Genomic DNA, 19806 nt, shown 5'->3' with positions numbered 1-19806 from the left:
TTTTCCAAAAAAAAAACTTTTTATACAAATACCCCCAAAGGATCTAAAATGCCCTTCCCGTACATAGAAATCAATATGGCCAGATTTGATGTTGACTTTCGGAGCTCATTGCTAAAGCGAACCACCGTAGTACCGGAGAGCATGATCCACTACCAAAGCACACATACATAGTGCTGGAGTACTGTGACTCCATATTACACTGCCGGAGCGCACTTTACACAGTGTCAGAGCGCATGATCCATTGTCGAAGCACACATAGACAATGCCGAAGCGTTGTGACTCCAGAGTGTTGCACTGCCGGAACGCACTTACACAATACCGGAGCGCATCATCGGAGCACTATGACTCTAGAGTTTTACACTGCCGGAGCGCATCATCTACTACTGGAGCACACATACATACTGCCGGAGCACTGTGACTTCCACTGTCGGAACGCACTTACACTGCGTCGAAGCGCATGATCAACTGCCGAAGTGTACATAGACAGTGCTGGAGCGCTGTAAGTCCAAAGTGTTCCACTGTCGGAGCGTTCATCTACTGCCGGAGTGCACATACACAGTGCCGGGGTGATGTGACTCTAGATTCCACTACCAGAGCGCACTTATACAGTGCCAGAGCGCTGACTCCAAATTCCACTGCCGGTGTGCACTTACATAGTGCCGAAGAGCATGATCCACTACCAAAGCGCACATAGACAGTGTCGCAGCGCTGTGACTCCATAGTGTTGCATTGCCGGAGCATACCTTACACAGAGGAGAGGGAGGTGTGGGTAAGGTAAGAGTAAGGGAGGGTGGTTCAAGCATTTTTTATTTTTTATTTGGTTGGGGGGTATTTGCATAAAAATTGTATCTTTGAGAAAAAAGTGAGAAAAAAAGTTAGGTTGAGGGTAAGTTGCATAGAAAGCTTTGGAGGTTCTTTTATAATTTTTTCCCTTTTTTTTTCTACTTCATTTTTTCTTTGATTATATTTGTCCCGACCCAGCCTAACCGGGCCAAAAAGGGGTCAAGGCTGTGCCAGGGCCAAGGCCTCTTCGGCCAGGATAGGGCCTGATTGGACCGGGCTACGGCTGGTCCACTTTTCCCAAGTACATGGGAGTATGAAATCTTTTGGCTATTGAGGTGAAAATTAGGACACTTGATCCATGCTTTAGATTACATCGCAGCTTTACATTAAGAATATGTACTTCAAAGTACCGTTCCCCTTAAAAACTCATCCAAATACGGTAAAAGATTGTTTGAATGCTAAAAAAATCATACAACTGATTATTCGGACTTCATAATGTATAGATACAAAAGAAAAGATAATAAATTTTAAATATCTTTAAAAAAGGGTATAGGCAAACAATTGACAAATATCAAGACACTACAATAATTTTCCATTTTATTTTTATCTTGTATTTGATTTTGAGATTGTATATAATGAGATCATTTTCCTCTAACACAAGGAGGTCAAAACTACTTGTAACCATCATATATAAAATCTAATAGTTTGAGTGTATCACAAAGTTCAAGAATATTTCTTTTGAACTTTAAGCTTAGTCAATAAAATACAAATAGCCACCCAATTTTACATCCAATAGTCGAGATTAATTATGACCAACTTGTACTAAAAGGTAAATAATCTCATTATATACTTTTTATTAAATTCTTCCTTTTCTTTTGGCCATATTTTACATGATATCTGCATTGTTCCCATCCATCTATTTTATCAGATGGCTGGGAATAAAAGTCGCATGTTAGAAGTGCTGGCGCATGTAAAAGTTTACCCTCTAAAAAAAAGCATGGGTTTGTTGTCTAGGTTATCCTGCTATTTACAAAATAGAAGGCATATTGAGCAATGGATAGAGGTGGCAATGGGCCTGAAGACCCGGTTCGTCCGGCCCTAGAAAACAAGGGCCTGAGCCACAAGATGTAGCCCGAGGGTTGGGCTAGGGCACCAACAATGATCAAGGGCACGCCAGTGCCCACGATAGAGCCAGCCTAGTTCAGCTCAGCCAGGCCTTTTCTTCCTTATTATTTTTCTCTTTATTTTTCTTTGGTTTTACTTGGCCTAGCCCAGCCTTGTATCGATGCCCGAGAATCTATTTTTATCTCTAATTATAAAAATTTAAGCTCAAAAAATAATTCAGATCAATCAAATCTATAAATGCATGAAAATCTCAAAAAGGGACAATCTAGATATGTGTTGCAAGATGTGTTATTTTTGGGACTTGATTTCTCATTGAATGATAAACCAAAGTCATTGAAAATTGTTTCAAATAATCATTTTGGATCCTCTCTAGGAAATCTTTAATTTATCCCCTAATGTTTTACTACATTTGTTCAAAATGTTCCCAAGATACCAAATTCCCTGTATTAACGCATTTTTTATAGTTTAATAAAAAAATGTAACAAATTCCTCTCTTTTTTTTCACAAATTGACTTAGTTTTATTTTTTGAATTTTCAGCTTTTTCAACTTCTTTCAGCTTGGTACGGCTTAAGCAGTTTGTATCAACTGGTCCAGCCCAGTGGGCAACCGGTTCCGCCACCCCATCCAGTTTTTTAAACCTTGAATCAGAGTAATAAACTGCAAGAATGAGGGTCAACAAAGGACTCAATCAGTTCTTATTGGTGAGAGTTTCACACTAAGCAGAATCTTCCACTACAAAGGTAGGAACTAATGAGAAGCCAATCCACAAGCAACTATCCTATGGTCATGTAGGCCTCAAAATCTGGTTCATGACTTGCCCAATAAAAACAAATAGCAAACATAAGAAGTGAATCATGACTACAAACTAGAAATCCAAGCCCGGTGAGCAAATCAGAAGTAGATATATCTGGTAATCAAAATTTAATGCCTCCTGGTGGAGGAAGCCTTCACACTCTTCCATAGTAGATCTTAAGGGAAATCAGCAGGAAATATCAAGCAATCCAAACAATATATACAACATCCCGACTCATCATCTACTATGTCTTAACAACAGATAGGGGTTTGGCTTGATCAATCAAATGCAACTATCAGGAACCTGTCTGTTTAATCCAAATTATCAATTCAAGGCCCACCACTCATCTTCTAGCAACATTCACAAGCATTTCATGCAAGAGACCCTAGTTTGGATAGTTTGTAGGAGCACATGCATATGACAAACACAGGTATCACAATCCAATGAATATCTTACGATAAGATGACCATCACAATATACAGTATCATACACAAAACAATGCACATCACTTGCTAGTTTAAGTCATATGTCCAGAAATGCAATAGCATGTTGATTGAACCACAAATCACACTAGGTTCATAGCATCAAAACAGCAAAAAGTAAAAACAGGCATCCTAACTTCTTTGAATGACACCATGTTTTCGCAAATTACCACAACTGCATTGCAAGTCATACGACCTGATTACATGCCAAGGTATCAGCCCATATGGACCCAGCACGGTCCCCTGGTTGGAGCCAGCGTTCCTGTCTTTATTAAATTTAGGTGGGACCAGCCTAAACCTCCCAACAAAAAGCATAAGACTCATATCTTAGATTAAAATCAATGAAATAAGAAAAGTACCGCAATTTCGGCTTCAGAAATGCCAACATCAAGAAATGAGCCTCTTATGTTGGCCATGATTGTTAAAATACGAGAAAAGGGTAAGTTTTTGGCATTCAGTATATATTTTTATGGTGCCACTGTCATATATAAGCAGATTGATTTTGTGCTCAAGCAACGCTCCTTTATATTAAAAAGGAAAATAGGAAAAGTAACAGTTTTCGATCTAAGCCAGGGCAATGAAACTAAACTTCAACAGTTCGTCTCTAGGCAACCAGGGCCTGCTGGGGGTGGGCAGTATATTCAGGGATTACCCAGATGTCTGTTTGCTATCATTTCAGGGTTCATTAGAGTTTTGCCCTGTTAGAGGGCCTGAAACTGCTTGATTTTTGCTGGGAGCACTAACTTAAGATGGAATGCGACTCCAAGAATGTCATTCGATGGAAGCCTCCACAGCCCAACAGCCACTGGAACAATTGAACATATCTGGGAGAGATCTCACAGCATATATATCTCTTACAAACATATTTGGCGTGAAGCTAACTCGCAGCCACCCCTTAGCAAAAGAAGGTTTTAGCAGCAATGATTTTGTAATTAACAAGGTCTCGCCTCCGCCAGGGGCACACTTTGTGTTTTGCTTTTGCTCCTCAAAAAGAGAGAGAGAGAGAGGGAGAGAGAGAGAGAGAGAGAGAGAGAGAGAGAGAGAGAGAGAGAGAGAATTTGGTATTTGCCCCTGGTTGTCTTGAAATGTTGTAAAGTTCTATATTATTAATACTAAAGTCAATCATTCCTCAGAAAAGAACAATTTGAAAGGCCTACTGTCGTTCCAAATGCTAATGGAATTTGTGGCTTGTTCCTCATACAAGTCTCTGAGATGCATATCAGCATTCCAGATGCAGAATGTTCAACTCGTAAGTTATTTTTATACTTGAGACAGGACTAAAATGTGAACTACGCATATGAGTTTCTATCCAACCAGTTGCCACTTGATCCATGCACATAACAGAGGCCACAGTTTGGTAGCGAGTGTAACCCTCATCTTGTTTGCCTACAGATAAATTTACCGAATGCATAGATGAAAGGCCAGGCATTTCGTTTTCCCTAGCTTGATATTCATTACAAGATGATAGTAAACTGTATCTTGCCTTGAAAACCATATAACTAAAGAAGCCATCTTGTTTGTTGACAACTTACATATCCCAGCAATTTATAAGCCCAGGTGGCTTGTCTAAACATTATTTGGTTCTTGTTGTTGTGCAGATAAATAAGTTTTCCTTGTACCATTCATAGGCATGTATTACACATGCATATGCAGATAAATCTACAAGCCCATATATGCATATAATATATATAGTTATTACACATGTAAGCATCCATTAGACTGTGATCATGCCTGCCAGAATATATACATATGCATATATGCACAAGCCTGCAAGTTTCAGATCCCAATATCCTTTTTACAGGGGCCTCATAAAAATTAAATAACAGCCTTCCTTGGAGAATGGCATTCTTAACTTCTCCGATCTTGTGTACCAGTTCTGTTTTTTTTTTCTTTCTTTTTTTTTCCTCATGCTATCTCCAAATGATATCATCGGATCTAGTGGCACTGCCAATTTCCTTAGCTGCATAGCCATTTGATAATATCCAAAGGAGTTTCAAAGTCAGGACCCAATGAAAATTTTGTGATGGATTCTGCCCTCAAGGACTTCAGTATTGTTGGCCTAGATCATGTCTCCTCATCAGGTCCATCAAGATGTGTTTTTGCACAAATTTGAGTCTCATTTTCTTGTTATTTTTCGTTTACTTTTTCTTTTTCTTTTTGGGATATGAATATCACATGTTCTGATCTTGCGTACTCCATTCACTTTATTTGCTAAATCTTTCCTAGTCCAAAAGACTCCCAATTCCATTAAGTTGGCTGCCTTCAGCCTGCACATTTTCAATTAAATGACCAAGAAAATGGAAATCTGAGAAGTACAATGGCGGCGATCGTAATGGTGGATTTTCATCAACTAACAGCTGCCAATATCTGTTGGTTTTGTTCTTTTGATATCCAAGAGTGAACACTGATACCCCAGATAATATTAGGAAGATTCACCTTTATTCTGCTTTTATACATGATCGGACCACATTATTTCAAGTTATTTTTAGTATAAAAATCTCTTTAGTATGGACCACATTCATCGTAATTGGGACATATCTATCTCTTACTTGATAGATATGTTTACCCATAAAGCATCAAAACCCAGTCAACACCAGCACAATAGCAGAATTAAAACCAAGCAGACAAAAAGTATCCATCCCATCTTTTACTCTGTATCACTAATATTTTCTCCTACTAATTTTCCTAACTTTTAACCTACTTGCTCACTTTTCTGTTCTTCAATTCCTCAAATATGTCACTCTAAATCCATGCTCCTCATACACTTTCTTCTCTCTCTCTTGCCTTAAATATCTCTCCCCAAACTCACTCTTTAATTTCTGACTTTCATCAAGGGTGGATAAGTGTTGATGAATATTGGGCAGCCTGCACATAGGGTTCAGGACCACAGACTTGACATCATAGCATGTGGCTACAGAAACTTACTAATGAATCACTTGCATACTTTAAGAATGGCATCTTCTGAATGCACCTCGGCTGATGATTTATGCAAGAAAGTTTTGCATGCCATCCCAGTCATTGAACTGAAAACAGATAAGTCGATGATAGCACCTACCTAAAACAAATTGGAGAACAACTTGTGTCTATTGCAATTATTTTCGAGAAATAAATATGAACTTTTTACCAAACAACCCATAAAACATCAAAACCCAGTCCTCGACACGAATGCTATCGTTGGCCCTACCTAGACCTACTTTCCCATCCTTCTCGACATGAATGCTGTAAATAGGGGCCCGCAACCCTTCAGATTGCAATTATTTTCGAGAAATAAATATGAACTTTTTACCAAACCACCCATAAAACATCAAAACCCAGTCCTTCTCGACATCGATAGGTTCTTGATTTCAGCAAATTGGGAGAAACATTTCCCTAGATCGCTATCTTTGGCCCTACCTAAACCTACTTCAGACCATTGTCCCATCTTCTCGACACAAATGCTGTAAATAGGGGTCCCCCGATCCTTTAGATTCGAACTGCATTGGCTCTTATAGAAGGACCTCCCAACCCTTGTTAAATCCTGGGGGACTTCCTTCGATTCAGGTCTCGGGGAGAGCGGGATTTATCCTTCAAAGGAAAATTCAGCTTCTCAAAGGAGCTCTCAAATCTTGGAGCAGAACCATCCCTGAGAACTTCACGCAAGTAAAGACCTCTTTACTGGAAACCAGCAAGAACCTCGACGATATTGAAGAGACTAGACCCTTAGACGTCTCAGAACATGATCTTAGGTCTAAGACTAAGATGGAGTATCTCGCCACTCTAAAAAAAGAAGAAATCTTTTGGTTCCAGAGATCCAGAGTTTCGTGGTTGAAAGCAGGGGATCATAACACTGGCTTTTTTCATCGGATAGCCAACTGTCGTCGCAGAGACAACGCTATCACGACTATAAAAGTCAACACTACTGACCATACCCAAGCTGGTGATATTCAGCAAGCCATCCTACAGTTCTTTCAGAACTTATACTCAGCTCCCCCTGAACCCAGACCCAGATTCTCGACCTTAGACTTCCTTACACTCAAGGAAGGCCAAGCAGCTTGGCTAGAGCGACCTTTTTCTGAACCTGAGATTCTTAAAGCAGTCAAAGCTCTAGCAAGCGACAAGGCCCCCTGGGCCTGATGGCTTCCCGATGGCCCCCTTCAAGGAGTACTAGGACGTAGTCAGCCATGACTTCGTCAAATTTTTTAAGGAATTCTTCCATAGGGGCATTTTAAATAAAGCCATGAATGCCACTTTCCTAGCCCTGGTGCCCAAAAGAGAAGGAGTTGAGGAAATCAAAAACTTTCGGCCTAATCAATCTCCTCAACTCCTCCTACAAGATCCTGGTAAAGGTTTTAGCGTTTAGACTGCAACATGTTTTGCCTTCCATCATCTCTAACTCACAATCTGCCTTTATCAAAGGTAGACAAATTCTGGATTGGGCTCTTGTGTCCATTCGAGACACATTTCCAAACAACCAGTCTAATCTTCAAAATTGACTGGGAGAATGCATATGACCATTTGGATTGGTCAGTCTTGGACGCGACTATGGCCAGAATGGGAAATGGATGAGGGGCTGCTATTAAAACCCTCACTTCTCCATCCTCATCAATGGAACCCCTGTAGGCTACTTCCCCTCTTCTAGGGGTCTTAGACAAGGAGACCCCCTTTTCCCCCTTCCTTTTCGACATAGCGGCTGAAGTCTTTAGCCGCTCCATTGCTCGGGTCTACCAAGCAGACTTATTACAGGTTTTAAAACTAGTAGACAAGGGCCCACTATCACTCACCTACAATACACGGACGACACTCTAGTCTTCCTGGAAGCTACTATTGCTGAGGCAAAAAATCTAAAAACTTTCCTCAGCTGTTTCCAATCAGCTACTGGGTTCAAGATTAACATGGAAAAATCTTGTATGCTTGGGGTGGCTTTGTCACTTAGTGAGATTAGGGATCTCATTCCAGATTGGGAATGTAAAGTCCAAAACCTGCCTACAACCTACCTGGTCCTTCCCTTGGGTGTTGGTAAGCAAAGAAAGCAGCTTTGGTCCCCAGTACTGGACAAGGGCGATCGACAATTGGCCGGGTGGAAGGGTAGATACCTTTCCTTTGCAGGAAGAACTACTTTGATAAAAGCTACCATAGCGAACTCCCCAATCTACCCCATGTCCCTTTACCATATGCCTGCTCAGGTGGCGAACCGCTTGAATCAACTCATGAGGAATTTCCTTTGGTCCGGGCAGGAAGACAAGAGGAGATACCACCTTGTTGCTTGGAACAAGGTTTTCCAACCAAAAGTGCAAGGATGTCTAGGTATAAAGGTACTACGCAAGCACAATGCAGCCTTGCTTGGGAAGTGGTGGTGGCGCTTAGCCACTCAGCCAAACGCCCTTTGGGCGCAAGTCTTAAAACACAAGTATAAGATTCCATCTGAAAATTGGCTCCTTGGAAGAGCTCAAGTCCATAATAACTCAGGGGCCTGGAAGTCACTTTTAACAGTCTTGTCCTCTTTCAAGAGACACATTAGGTTCCACTCGAGAGAAGGTTGAGAGTTAAATTTTGGCAAGATATATGGTTAGGGCAGTGGTTTAAAAAACGGATCGGTGGCCCGGATCGAGCACCCCAAAAACCCATCCGAATCGGTGGATCGGCGATCCGGATCGGAAATCGGATGAATCGGTCGGATTAAGCTGTAAAAAAAAATATAAAAAAATTATTAAAATTTATTATAAATGTTGTTTTTTAGAAATCCAATAAGAAATCAGGGTACTATATTATTAATTTTCATTTTTTTCATCAATATGTGAATATAAAGATATTTTTTCTCTGTATGAACTTATTTTAACCATTAAATTACATCACACAAAATAAAAATCATAGAACTATCATGGATGAAGTATATAATCATACATGGACTACAATAAAGAATGATTTTTTTATAAGAACATTTTAGTTTTTTTGACAAAACCTTTTATTTTTTTACAAGAAATGTTTGCCGTATTACATTTTTTTTTGTTTTTAGCAGGAACCTATTTTTTGACAAAAAATACTTGTTGTATTATTTTTTTTTTTATAAGAACTTTTTTTTTTGACAATAACTTTTTATTACTTTTTATTCTTTTGACAAAAACCTTTTATTTTTTTGACAAAAAAAAGTAATTTGACAAGAAAAATAATTGATAAGAACCTTTCATTTTCTTTTATAAGAAACTTTTTATGTTATTGATAAGAAAAAAATTTGACAAAAAGCAAAATTGATAAAAAAAACCTTTCACTTTTTTATAAAAATTTGACAAAAAGCGAAATTGATAAAAAAACCTTTCATTTTTTTCTTATGACAAAAATACTTGTTGTATTATTATTTTTTAATAAGAACTTTTTTTTTTGACAAAAACTTTTTATTACTTTTTTTTTTTTTGAAAACAATTTTTTATTTTTTTGACAAAAAAAAGAAATTTGACAAGAAAAATAATTGAGAAGAACCTTTCATTTTTTTTTTATAAAATTGACAAGAAAAATAGTTGATAAAAGAACCCCCTTTCGTCCCAAGGAGAATGAAACCCACGCCCTCCACATGCAGAAAGAAAGTTATAACCAGTAAGCCACATGCTACTTAGTAGTATTAAAAGCGCAAACAAAATATATAATATATTAATGTTTCAAGTTAATACCTTCACATTATCCCACATCGAAGAGGTAGAAGGAAGTTGTAGTGAATAAATACCTCTATGTAGTTAACGAGGATAACGCATACGAAGTGAGGAGAGTCACGTGACGAGGTGTGCGGACCTTAAGATACATGTACTTTTTAAAATTTATAAAAATGCCCATTGAAGAATCAGCGGGCCATGACATCATAAATCGAAGAATCGGGAGAATCATGACGTCGCATGGCGATTTACGGCATGAAATCCCTGGTTCTTCTCTAGAACCGGGCGATATTTCACTGGAACCGGATCGGGTCTGCCAGTTCCCGAGTCCGGTTCGACTCGCCGACTTTTGAATCACTGTGTTAGGGACTTCCCCTCTTCTTGAGGCCTGCCCAACTCTCTTCTCTCTCGCACGAAACCAAGATTCTTCTGTGGCCCAGAAACTCAACACCTTGGGAGGTCGTAGAGTTTGGAATCCTTCCTTTAGAAGGAGCCTAAACGAAGTCGAGACGGCTGATTTCCAACGACTATTGAACCCCCTGCACTCTCTCTTCTTCATTTCTCAATGAAGAGATGAAATCATTTGGACCTTAACCCCCTCGGGTAAATTCTCAGTGGCTTCACTCTACAAAAACCTTTCCTCCTTCCCCCCCCCATCCGACCACTTCTCTAGAATTTGGTCCACTATTGCACCACCCAAAGTACAGGCCTTCAACTGGCTCACCTTCTCACAAAAAGCCCTCACAGTTGATCAATTACAAAGAAGAGGGGTGCCCATTCCGAATAGGTGCGTTTTGTGTGAATGCGAGGAGGAAACAAACTCCCATTTGTTCTTGCTTTGTGCCTTCTCTTCAGACTTATGGGACAGGGTTTTACAACTTTTTGGCATACAATGGATTACCCCACCCTCAATAAAAGCCTTCCTTGCCTTCAATTTTGAATCAAGCTAGCCAAAGGCAGGTAGAATCCTGTGGAAAGCGATCTTAGCTGCTACCATTTGGGTAGTATGGATGGAAAGAAACTCCATAATTTTTCGAGGGACTAAGCTTTCAATTCCAGCCATTTTCAAAAGGTAACCACCCTGGTGACCTTTTGGGCATCCAACACGAAGTTCTTCACCGGAATTCCAGAATCCTTCTTCCTTTCCCAGTGGGGAAATATCCTTCATCACCAGCCAGCAGGGGCAGCTAGGCCAAGTCTATGGTTACCACCGAACCAAGGTAGCATCAAACTCAATTTTGATGGGTGCTCCTTGGGGAACCCCGGCCCAGCAGGGGTAGGAGGAGTTGTCAGAGACTTTGAAGGCAATATTCTCCTCACCTTCTCCGAATACCTCGGCATCAAGGACTTTCACTATGCGGAAGCCTTAGCCCTCCTCCTTGCTCTAAAAAAATTCAACTCCTCCTGGGGCACTAGCTTGATAGTAGAAGGTGATTCCAAGAATGTCATCTCATGGGCTAGTAGAACATGTGATCCTCCACGGTACTTGATCCAAGTTTTTGACGAGGTTCAACAAATTTGCAGGGCTATGGACATCTCATGGCAGCATACCTGGCAGACGTCCAACGACTTCGCGGATCGGCTGGTGAAGGATGGTGCTAGAAGACAGGGCGAGGCAGTTCAAACTGGGTCCACCTTTTTTTTTGCTTTGGACCAGTGAACCCCCATCTAATTTTTTGGGCATTTTTATTTTTCCTTGTCATTGTACATCTGAAGGTGGGGGGGGGGGGAATTTTATAAGCCCTATCCTAGCCTCTTTTTGCAAATCGTACTTAGGGGGGAAATCCTATTACTGTACAGGGGTTTTCGCTTCTTTTTACAGGGAGTCCTGTCTAGAGGGCTCACACGGAGAGACAATATATTGTAATTTCCTTTCTCAGCAATACAAATGTTAACATTATCAAAAAGAATAACACCAAAACCCAATCAACACCAGCAGAACAGTAGAATTGAAACTAAGCAAGCAAAAAGTATATACCCCAACTGTTACTCTTCATCTTCCGTTCTGACTTTTAACCTACACACTATTTTCTATTCTTCAATTCCTCAAATATGTCGCTCTATATTCAGAATCCTCATATGCTCACTTCTCTCTCTTTTTCATTAAACATCTCTCCCCAAATCCCACACTTTAATTTCTGACTTTTGTATGGTAAAAGTCTTTATGGAGTTTGCACAGCTTGCACATAGAACCAAATACTTGAAATCAGTGATTCAAAAGTCGGCGAGTCAAACCGGACTCATCCATTTCGACTCGAGAACCAGCAGACCCGATCCAATTCCAGTGAAATACCGAAAATCGTCCGGTTCTAAAAAAAAACCGGCGATTCCATGCCGTAAATCGCCATGTGATGTCATGATTCTCCCGATTCTTTAAAAAGTACATGTACCTTAAGGTCCACACACCTCATCACGTGACTCTCCTCACTTCGCACGCGTTATCCTCGTTAACTACAAAGAGGTATTTATTCACTACAACTTCCTTGTACCTCTTCGATGTGGGATAATGTGAAGATATTAACTTGAAACATTAATATATTATATATTTTGTTTGCGCTTTTAATACTACTAAGTAGCATGTGGCTTACTGGTTATAACTTTCTTTCTGCAACCCATTCTCCTTGGGACGAAAGGGGGGTTCTTTTGTCAACTATTTTTTTGTCAATTTTATTTTTTTCTTGTCAATTTTATTTTTTTGAGGTCAAATTTTTTTCTTATAAAAAAAATGAAAGGTTTTTTTATCAATTTCGCTTTTTGTCAAATTTTTTTATTATCAAAAAAATGAAAGGTTTTTTTATCAATTTCGAATTTTGTCAAATTTTTTTCTTATCAATAAAATAAAATTTTCTTATAAAAAAATGAAAGGTTCTTATCAATTATTTTTCTTGTCAAAATTCTTTTTATTGTCAAAAAAATAAAAAAATTCTGCCAAAAAAAAAAAAAGTAATAAAAAGTTATTGTCAAAAAAAAAAAGTTCTTATAAAAAAATAATAATACAACAAGTATTTTTGTCATAAGAAAAAATGAAAGGTTTTTTTATCAATTTCGCTTTTTGTTAAATATTTTTCTTATCAAAAAAATGATAGGTTTTCTTTATCAATTTTGCTTTTTGTTAAATTTTTTTCTTATCAATAAAATAAAAAGTTTCTTATAAAAAAAAATGAAAGGTTCTTATCAATTATTTTTCTTGTCAAATTTTTTGTCAAAAAAATAAAAGGTTTTTGTCAAAAAAATAAACAGTTATTGTCAAAAAACAAAAGTTCTTATAAAAAAAAAAAAATACAAGTATATTTTGTCAAAAAAGGGTTCTTGCTAAAAACAAAAAAAAATGTAATATGACAAACATTTCTTGTAAAAAAAATAAAAGGTTTTTGCCAAAAAAACTAAAATGTTCTTATAAAAAAATCATTCTTTATTGTAGTCCATGTAAGATTATATACTTCATTCATGATAGTTCTATGATTTTTATTTTGTGTGATGTAATTTAATGGTTAAAATAAGTTCACGTAGAGAAAAAATATCTCAATATTCACATATTGATGAAAAAAATGAAAATTAATAATATAGTACCCCGATTTCTTATTGGATTCCTAAAAAACAACATTTATAATAAATTTTCATAATTTGTTTATATTTTTTTTACAGCTTAATTCTATTGATTCGGCCGATTTCTGATCCGGATCGCTGATCCACCGATCCGGATGGATTTTTGGGGTGCCCGATCGGGGCCACGGATCCGTTTTTTAACCCACTGCTTGAAATGATTGCATGTGGCTACAGAAACTTACTAATGAATCACTTACATACTTTAAGAATGGCATATTCGGCATGCACATCTGCTGATGGTTTACATAAGAAAGTTTTGCACCTTGTCTTAGTTATTGAACTGAAAACAGATTAGTCCATGACTGCACCTATCTAATACAAAACGCGAGACAAACTTCTTGTGTCTATTGCAGTTTTATTTTTGAGAATGCATCACTTGACTGATAAAAGTAAGAAATGAAACTCTTAACTTTTGCATTATTTGGTGCTTCCACTTACGGGCATATGATCTTAGCCGCTTTTAACCATCAATTGATTCACTATAATAAGATTCACATGCAAAATAACTAAACTGATTACAAGTGAATGGCCTAATCACGGTCTAAAATGTTTGAACTACATTTATACACCTAAGCCATGTACATGCATACGTAATGTACAAAAACATTAAATTAATGTGGACGGACACTAAAATAAAATGGTTGACACACTAAATTAATGTGGGCGGACCTTTATTCTGCTTTTATATATGGTCAGACAACATTATTTCAAGTTGTTTTTAGTATAAAAATCTCTTTAGTATGGACCACATTCATCGTGATTGGGACATATCCATCTCTTACTTGATAGAAATGCTTACCCATAAAGTATCAAAACCCAATCAACACCAGCACAATAGAAGAATTAAAACCAAGCAGACAAAAAGTATCCATCCGATCTTTTACTCTGCATCACTAATATTTTCTCTTAATAATTTTTTGGTCCTAACTTTTAACCTACTTACTCACTTTTATGCTCTTCAATTCCTCAAATATGTCACTCTAAATCCATGCTCCTCATACACTTTCTTCTCTCTCTCTTTCCTTAAATATCTCTCCCCGAACTCACTCTTTAATTTCTGACTTTCATCAAGGGTGGCTAAGTGTTGATGGATGTTGGGCAGGCTGCACATAGGGTTCAGGACCACAGACTTGACATCATAGCATGTGGCTGCAGAAACTTACTAATGAATCACTTGCATACTTTAAGAATGGCATCTTCGGAATGCACATCGGCTGATGATTTATGCAATAAAGTTTTGAATGCCATCTCAGTCATTGAACTGAAAACAGATAAGTCGATGATAGCACCTACCTAAAACAAACTGGGGAACAACAACTTGTGTCTATTGCAATTATTTTCGAGAATGCATTACTTGTTGATCAAAGCAAGGAATGATACTCTTAACTCTTGCATTAGTTTGTGTTTCCACTTACTAACATATGATCTTAGCAGCTTTTTACTATGAATTGATTCACTATAGTTAGATTTGCATACCAAATAGTAATTACTATGAATTGATTCACTATAGTTAGATTCGCACACCAAATAGTAAAACTACTTAACAAGCTAATGGCCTACTCATGGTCTAAAGTGTTTGAACTACATTTACACACCAAAGTAATGTACATACATACACACAGAGACAATAAATTAATGTGGATGAACACTAAAATAACATGTCTGACACACTAAATTACAACAGCAAACTATCTACGTACTCATTAGCATAGCTACTAGTGAAGTATTGCAGTTAGAGGGGGCGAAACGCGAGGTCACATAACCACCAGGTTTATCAGACTAGCCACCTATATTCCTGTTAAATTAACTAATGAGATATTCATGTTAAATTAACTAATGAGATACCCTTAAAAAATCCTGATGAATTTCATGTTTACTTCCAATATAGTGAATGATTAAAAAGAAACAAAGCATTCATATGTGAAGAAGTGCATCCATTACAACAGCCCAAAACCAGAAATAAATGTCATCTTAGAGCCAAAAAACAAAAAGCAAAAACAAGAATGTGATTACTGAAAGTTTCAACATAGTTACCAAGGCCATATCAACACTTTTTTCCAATTTTCCTTTAAAATATTAATGCCGAGATGCAAATTCACCAGGAAATTGCAATTCAAATGCCCCGACCTAGATAACTACTAGCTCACCAGCTCATCCAGTCATTGATGCACACATAAGCTAAAAAGAAAAGGAAAATTCTTGTCAACTAACCTCACGGACCCAAATTGTGCCTACACATGTTCTCTTATTGACAAACAAAGGAATCTGACTAAGGCATCCAAATTCAAGTTCCAAGTCGTCCATCTCCATCGCAACAAGTATGGGTCTAGGCTTTGTCCCAAAATGGGGAGCAACTGGCCCGATATGCAGTTTGGGCCGTCTTCTATATTATGTGAAATAGAATGAAAATTTTATGTCTATAGTCAATATAATATAACATTGAAAACTCCATCCAGGTACTAGTTTCCCATGTAATTACAGCTGAAGAGCCTTGGTGTAAAAGGAAAAATTCCAAGTAAGGGGCCATCATGACAGCGGGGATGCCAAAAGAATTCCCAGTCAAGCTCCCTCCTCTTTCCTTGGGTACTGTATAGAGAGAGGCAGACACCCATATTCTTAGCTTCAGCAACAAAGAAAGAACGATGTTGCATGATTACATTCACATCAGGCCTTCGGCCAAATCTTTTTTCAAGACATATTTCAGTGACTCTCATCCACTTCTCCGCGTCCTCCTTCCTAAATACCCATATGCCCAATTTGCGTTGTGCAAATCCATGAACCAAGTATGGTCTTCCTTCCCACTCGACTATTTTCATCAACCACTTTGCTCTATTATCAGAAACATGCAAAGGCAATGTGAAAATTTCCCATTCCTCTCTCTCCATATCAAAACCAAACATTTTCACCTCATCTACACATTGAAAAACTCCGTAACACACGCCACGCACACACAAAAAAGGGTTCATCTTCCCAGACACACTCGCCAGCAACTTGGCGCCAACACTCTTCCACTGCCCTGTTGCAGAGCTGAAAACCCAACATTCATCCTTAGATGTCAAAAACGAAACGAGTACCTTGAAAACTTGACCCTCGAGATCAAAGAAAAATCCTAAAATCTCAGGCCTGGACTTGAGCACTGGAAGTGCAGCATATTCTCGAGTCACAGGGTTGAATATGTAAACAATATCGGGGAATTGGTTCGTTGAAAAGCACACCATGCCATGGCTTTCAAGAACGAGACGCAAAGTCCCTCCCGAAGGTAAATTTATGCGATGAAGACGCCGAAGGTCACCTCCAGAGTGCACAAATGCAAATGGGAGGGGGCTCGCTTTGTGTGACAAATCGGATTTTGGAATATGCAGAAGGAAAAACCCATTCGGAACGCATGCAAGGGCAGAGACATCAGAAGGATGGGCGGGAGAAAGAGAATGGATTCTAGCAAAGTGGGGAGAGGAGAGAAGTTGGTTCCATGATTTACACACACATTTAAACCTGAAAATGGAATTTATAGGGAGTGAGGATATGATTCTGAGAGTTACGTCTTCTGAGATCGAAGATAGGAATCGGATGATCTCGTTATTGGAGGAGCGAGAGGCCCCACTAGAATCATCGCCATGCGTATGTGAGGTGCGGGCCTCTTCTTCTTCATCTTGAGAGCAGGATTCCAAAGAGCGGATTCTTTTAAGTGGTTTCATCATCTCCAATTCGATCCAAGAATCACTCATTTCAAACCGAGAATGAGGAGGGAGAAAAGAAAAAGGAGTGGGAGTTTCATAACAAGGGTTTTCCATTTCGATCCAAGAATCTCTCCTTTCCATCCAAGAATGAGGAGAGAGAAAAGAGAAGGGAGTTTCATGACAAGGGTTTCTTTTGACTGGTTTTCTTTCCTCCATTTCTGATCAAATAATCAGAATAGAGAAATAGAGAGGGGAATCTCATAAGGTGGGTTTCTTTTGACTGGTTCCATTTTCTCCAGTAGATCCAATAACCATTACAGAGAAAAAAAAAAAAAAGTCCCAGTCCCAATTCTTTCTCCACTTTTGACCCAAAAATAGGACTAAGGGAAAGAGAGAGGAAATTCACACTTACAGAGTGAAAGAGGAACTCTTTGATTCCCTGCGTTGGCCTGTCCTTTGAGCCATGGCAAGAAAGAGGCAGAAAATCGCCATGACAGAGACTCTAAAAAGCTCAAATTTATCTCTGAAACCCTTGTTTTCTCCGCGCTCAATGCAGCATCATCCGTCTCACTCCATTAACATTTGTCAAGCAGATTAAACGCAAATTGGAAACATCTGTCACCCTAAATTAATTATGAAGGGTGAGGTTTGGACAATATACCCTCCTTTCATGCTCTACCATACAAATAAGGTCTACTTTTAGGTTTAGGTTTAGGTTTAGGTTTAGGTTTTGTTGAAACTTGAAACGTACTATTTATGTAGGATGGACCTCAGAAATCCATCACAAAAGCTTGTTTGGGGGTTAGAAATCCCTCAAATTGAATATGTATGAATATGAAAAGAAAAAAAAAGGTTTGGAGTCAACAAATTAGTGTATTTTCTAACGTATTATTTGGACGGTCTATTTTTAAGATTTTTATTTTTTTATAAATTTAATTGTTTTGAACTATTTTTGTAGTTTAAAATTTTATTATTTGAGAATATTGATTCTCAAGTTATCCTATGAATTTTTTTATACCAAAACTACATTTATGATAAAATTTGGAGATGCGCCTTAATTGGATTGTCGAAAGTTGCAACCCTATGCAAACCATACCCTTTAGGTTTTGTTGAAAGATAGTATTTTTGGTATTAGAAATGTTCTGATGGCATCAGTCTATTTTCATGGAATTTTAAGTTTCAAGAGTTATACATCGAATTTATGTATAATAAAAAAGGAAAATTTTAAACATAGATATATCAAATTTTTTTCTTTATATTAATACATCTCGAGGTTGAGATGTTCAATTGGAAGGTTTTTCAACATTGAAGCAATATTTTCAATGGGTTTTTTGAGATGCACCTTAGTCCTATAATATAGTTTGCAATCTTATATAAACTTTTTCTATTAAATATAAAAAGAAAAAGATTATATAAGGTTGTAACCTTAAACTGTATAATTAAAGTGCATTTCAAAAATCCATTAGGAAATATATTTTTTTGATGTTGGAAAAAAAAATGATTTTGTGCCTCAAAAAATAGTGTATCTTGCAATATATTATCTGGCTTGTATATTTTCAAGATTTTCATGTGTTTATAGATCTACTTGTTTTGAACCATTTTCACACGGACATGGTTTCTATGCCGCCAGCGCGCATATTGTAGAAATGAGGGCTTGGCAAGAAATATAATTTTAAAATATAATTTAATTCTAATTTTTAGATAATATATAATCTTTAATATGGAGATCATGAATATGAAGAGAAAAAAACTAAAAACTATAAATAATAATTATATTTAAAAAATATTTGGACCGTTAGTTACACTTGTTATTAGATGGATCACATGTTTGCATCCATCTTTAAGATGGATGCTTTATATCACCGCATATTAGAAATGCGATCTAGCTCGCATTAAACAATTTTCCTTTTCAAACATTAAACTGTTATAATTAGAGATAAAAACATATTATGATGCCATCCTAAGCATTTTGAAATCCAAACTACATCTTATGCTAAAATTTGGAGGTGCACTTTGATTGTTTTAGGCAAACTACAACCATAACTAAATGTTGTATTATTATGAAGACTATTGAAATGGTTTTTTTTTTAGAAGACCTGCGGACATGTATATAGGTGCATGGAAAACTTGAGTAGGAGCATTGAGGTTCTTAGCTTTAGTGATCGGATGAGGGAAAGAGTGCGCCCGCTAGAGCAACGTGTAGATTTGCCCCAACAGGCAAAAGTCCACCCAACCTAAAACAAAATGAGAGTTAATATATGTTGCGAGAGGGTTTAGTGAGTTAGGGGACGCCCACTTAACCAAAAACTACAAATGAGCAGTGTTACAAATTTTCCAAAAAATGTAGCAATTAAATTTTTAAAATTTATGTATTTTTTCATATTCACAATCTTTGTGTCGAGACCAGCAGTCCCTACAAAGGACTCAAAATTAATATTTAAGATAAATTTTGATAGAACACTAGATCGACACATAAAAGGGAATATTTATGGAAAAACAATTGCGATTTGAGCTATTACACTTGGGTAGAATATTGTAAGTTCATGATTCATAATAAGTTTTAGTGGAATTTTATGTTGACTTCCTACCTAACACAACTAAGGTATTTTACACGAGCATGGTGGGTTTAGGAAAATTTAAGGTCCTTATGACTCTTAATATAGCATAATAGGAGATCATGATTGGCGTAGCCGCATCAATTAATTGAGAAAAGGTTTTG

The 19806-nt window shown here is 37.6% G+C and overlaps 1 protein-coding gene and 1 long non-coding RNA gene across 3 annotated transcripts; both read right to left on the bottom strand.

The window, feature by feature from the left end:
• Positions 1-108: 108 nt before the first annotated feature.
• Positions 109-17820, bottom strand: LOC148781099 (uncharacterized). Of its 2 annotated transcripts, none has more exons than XR_016061691.1 (2): positions 17500-17820; positions 109-743 (listed from the first exon to the last, which is right to left on the bottom strand). It is a non-coding gene; the product is annotated as an uncharacterized LOC148781099 (long non-coding RNA). The 2 variants fall into 2 exon arrangements; XR_016061692.1 differs by lacking the exon at positions 109-743 and adding an exon at positions 2016-2566 and having other exon boundaries at positions 17500-17742.
• On the bottom strand, positions 15330-17329 carry LOC18433533 (F-box protein At5g49610). The gene has a single exon (XM_006843618.4). It carries the CDS (start codon positions 17301-17303, stop codon positions 15870-15872), a length of 1434 nt encoding a protein of 477 aa, XP_006843681.2. The 5' UTR covers positions 17304-17329; the 3' UTR covers positions 15330-15869.
• Positions 17821-19806: the final 1986 nt, after the last annotated feature.

This window comes from Amborella trichopoda, chromosome 8 (genome assembly GCF_054954075.1).
Source record: "Amborella trichopoda isolate Santa Cruz 75 chromosome 8, AtrichopodaSantaCruz75HAP2 v2.0, whole genome shotgun sequence".
Taxonomy (NCBI): Eukaryota; Viridiplantae; Streptophyta; class Magnoliopsida; order Amborellales; family Amborellaceae; genus Amborella; species Amborella trichopoda.
Note: the sequence above shows the minus strand (reverse complement) of the source record. Positions and strands in the feature narration are given on the sequence as shown.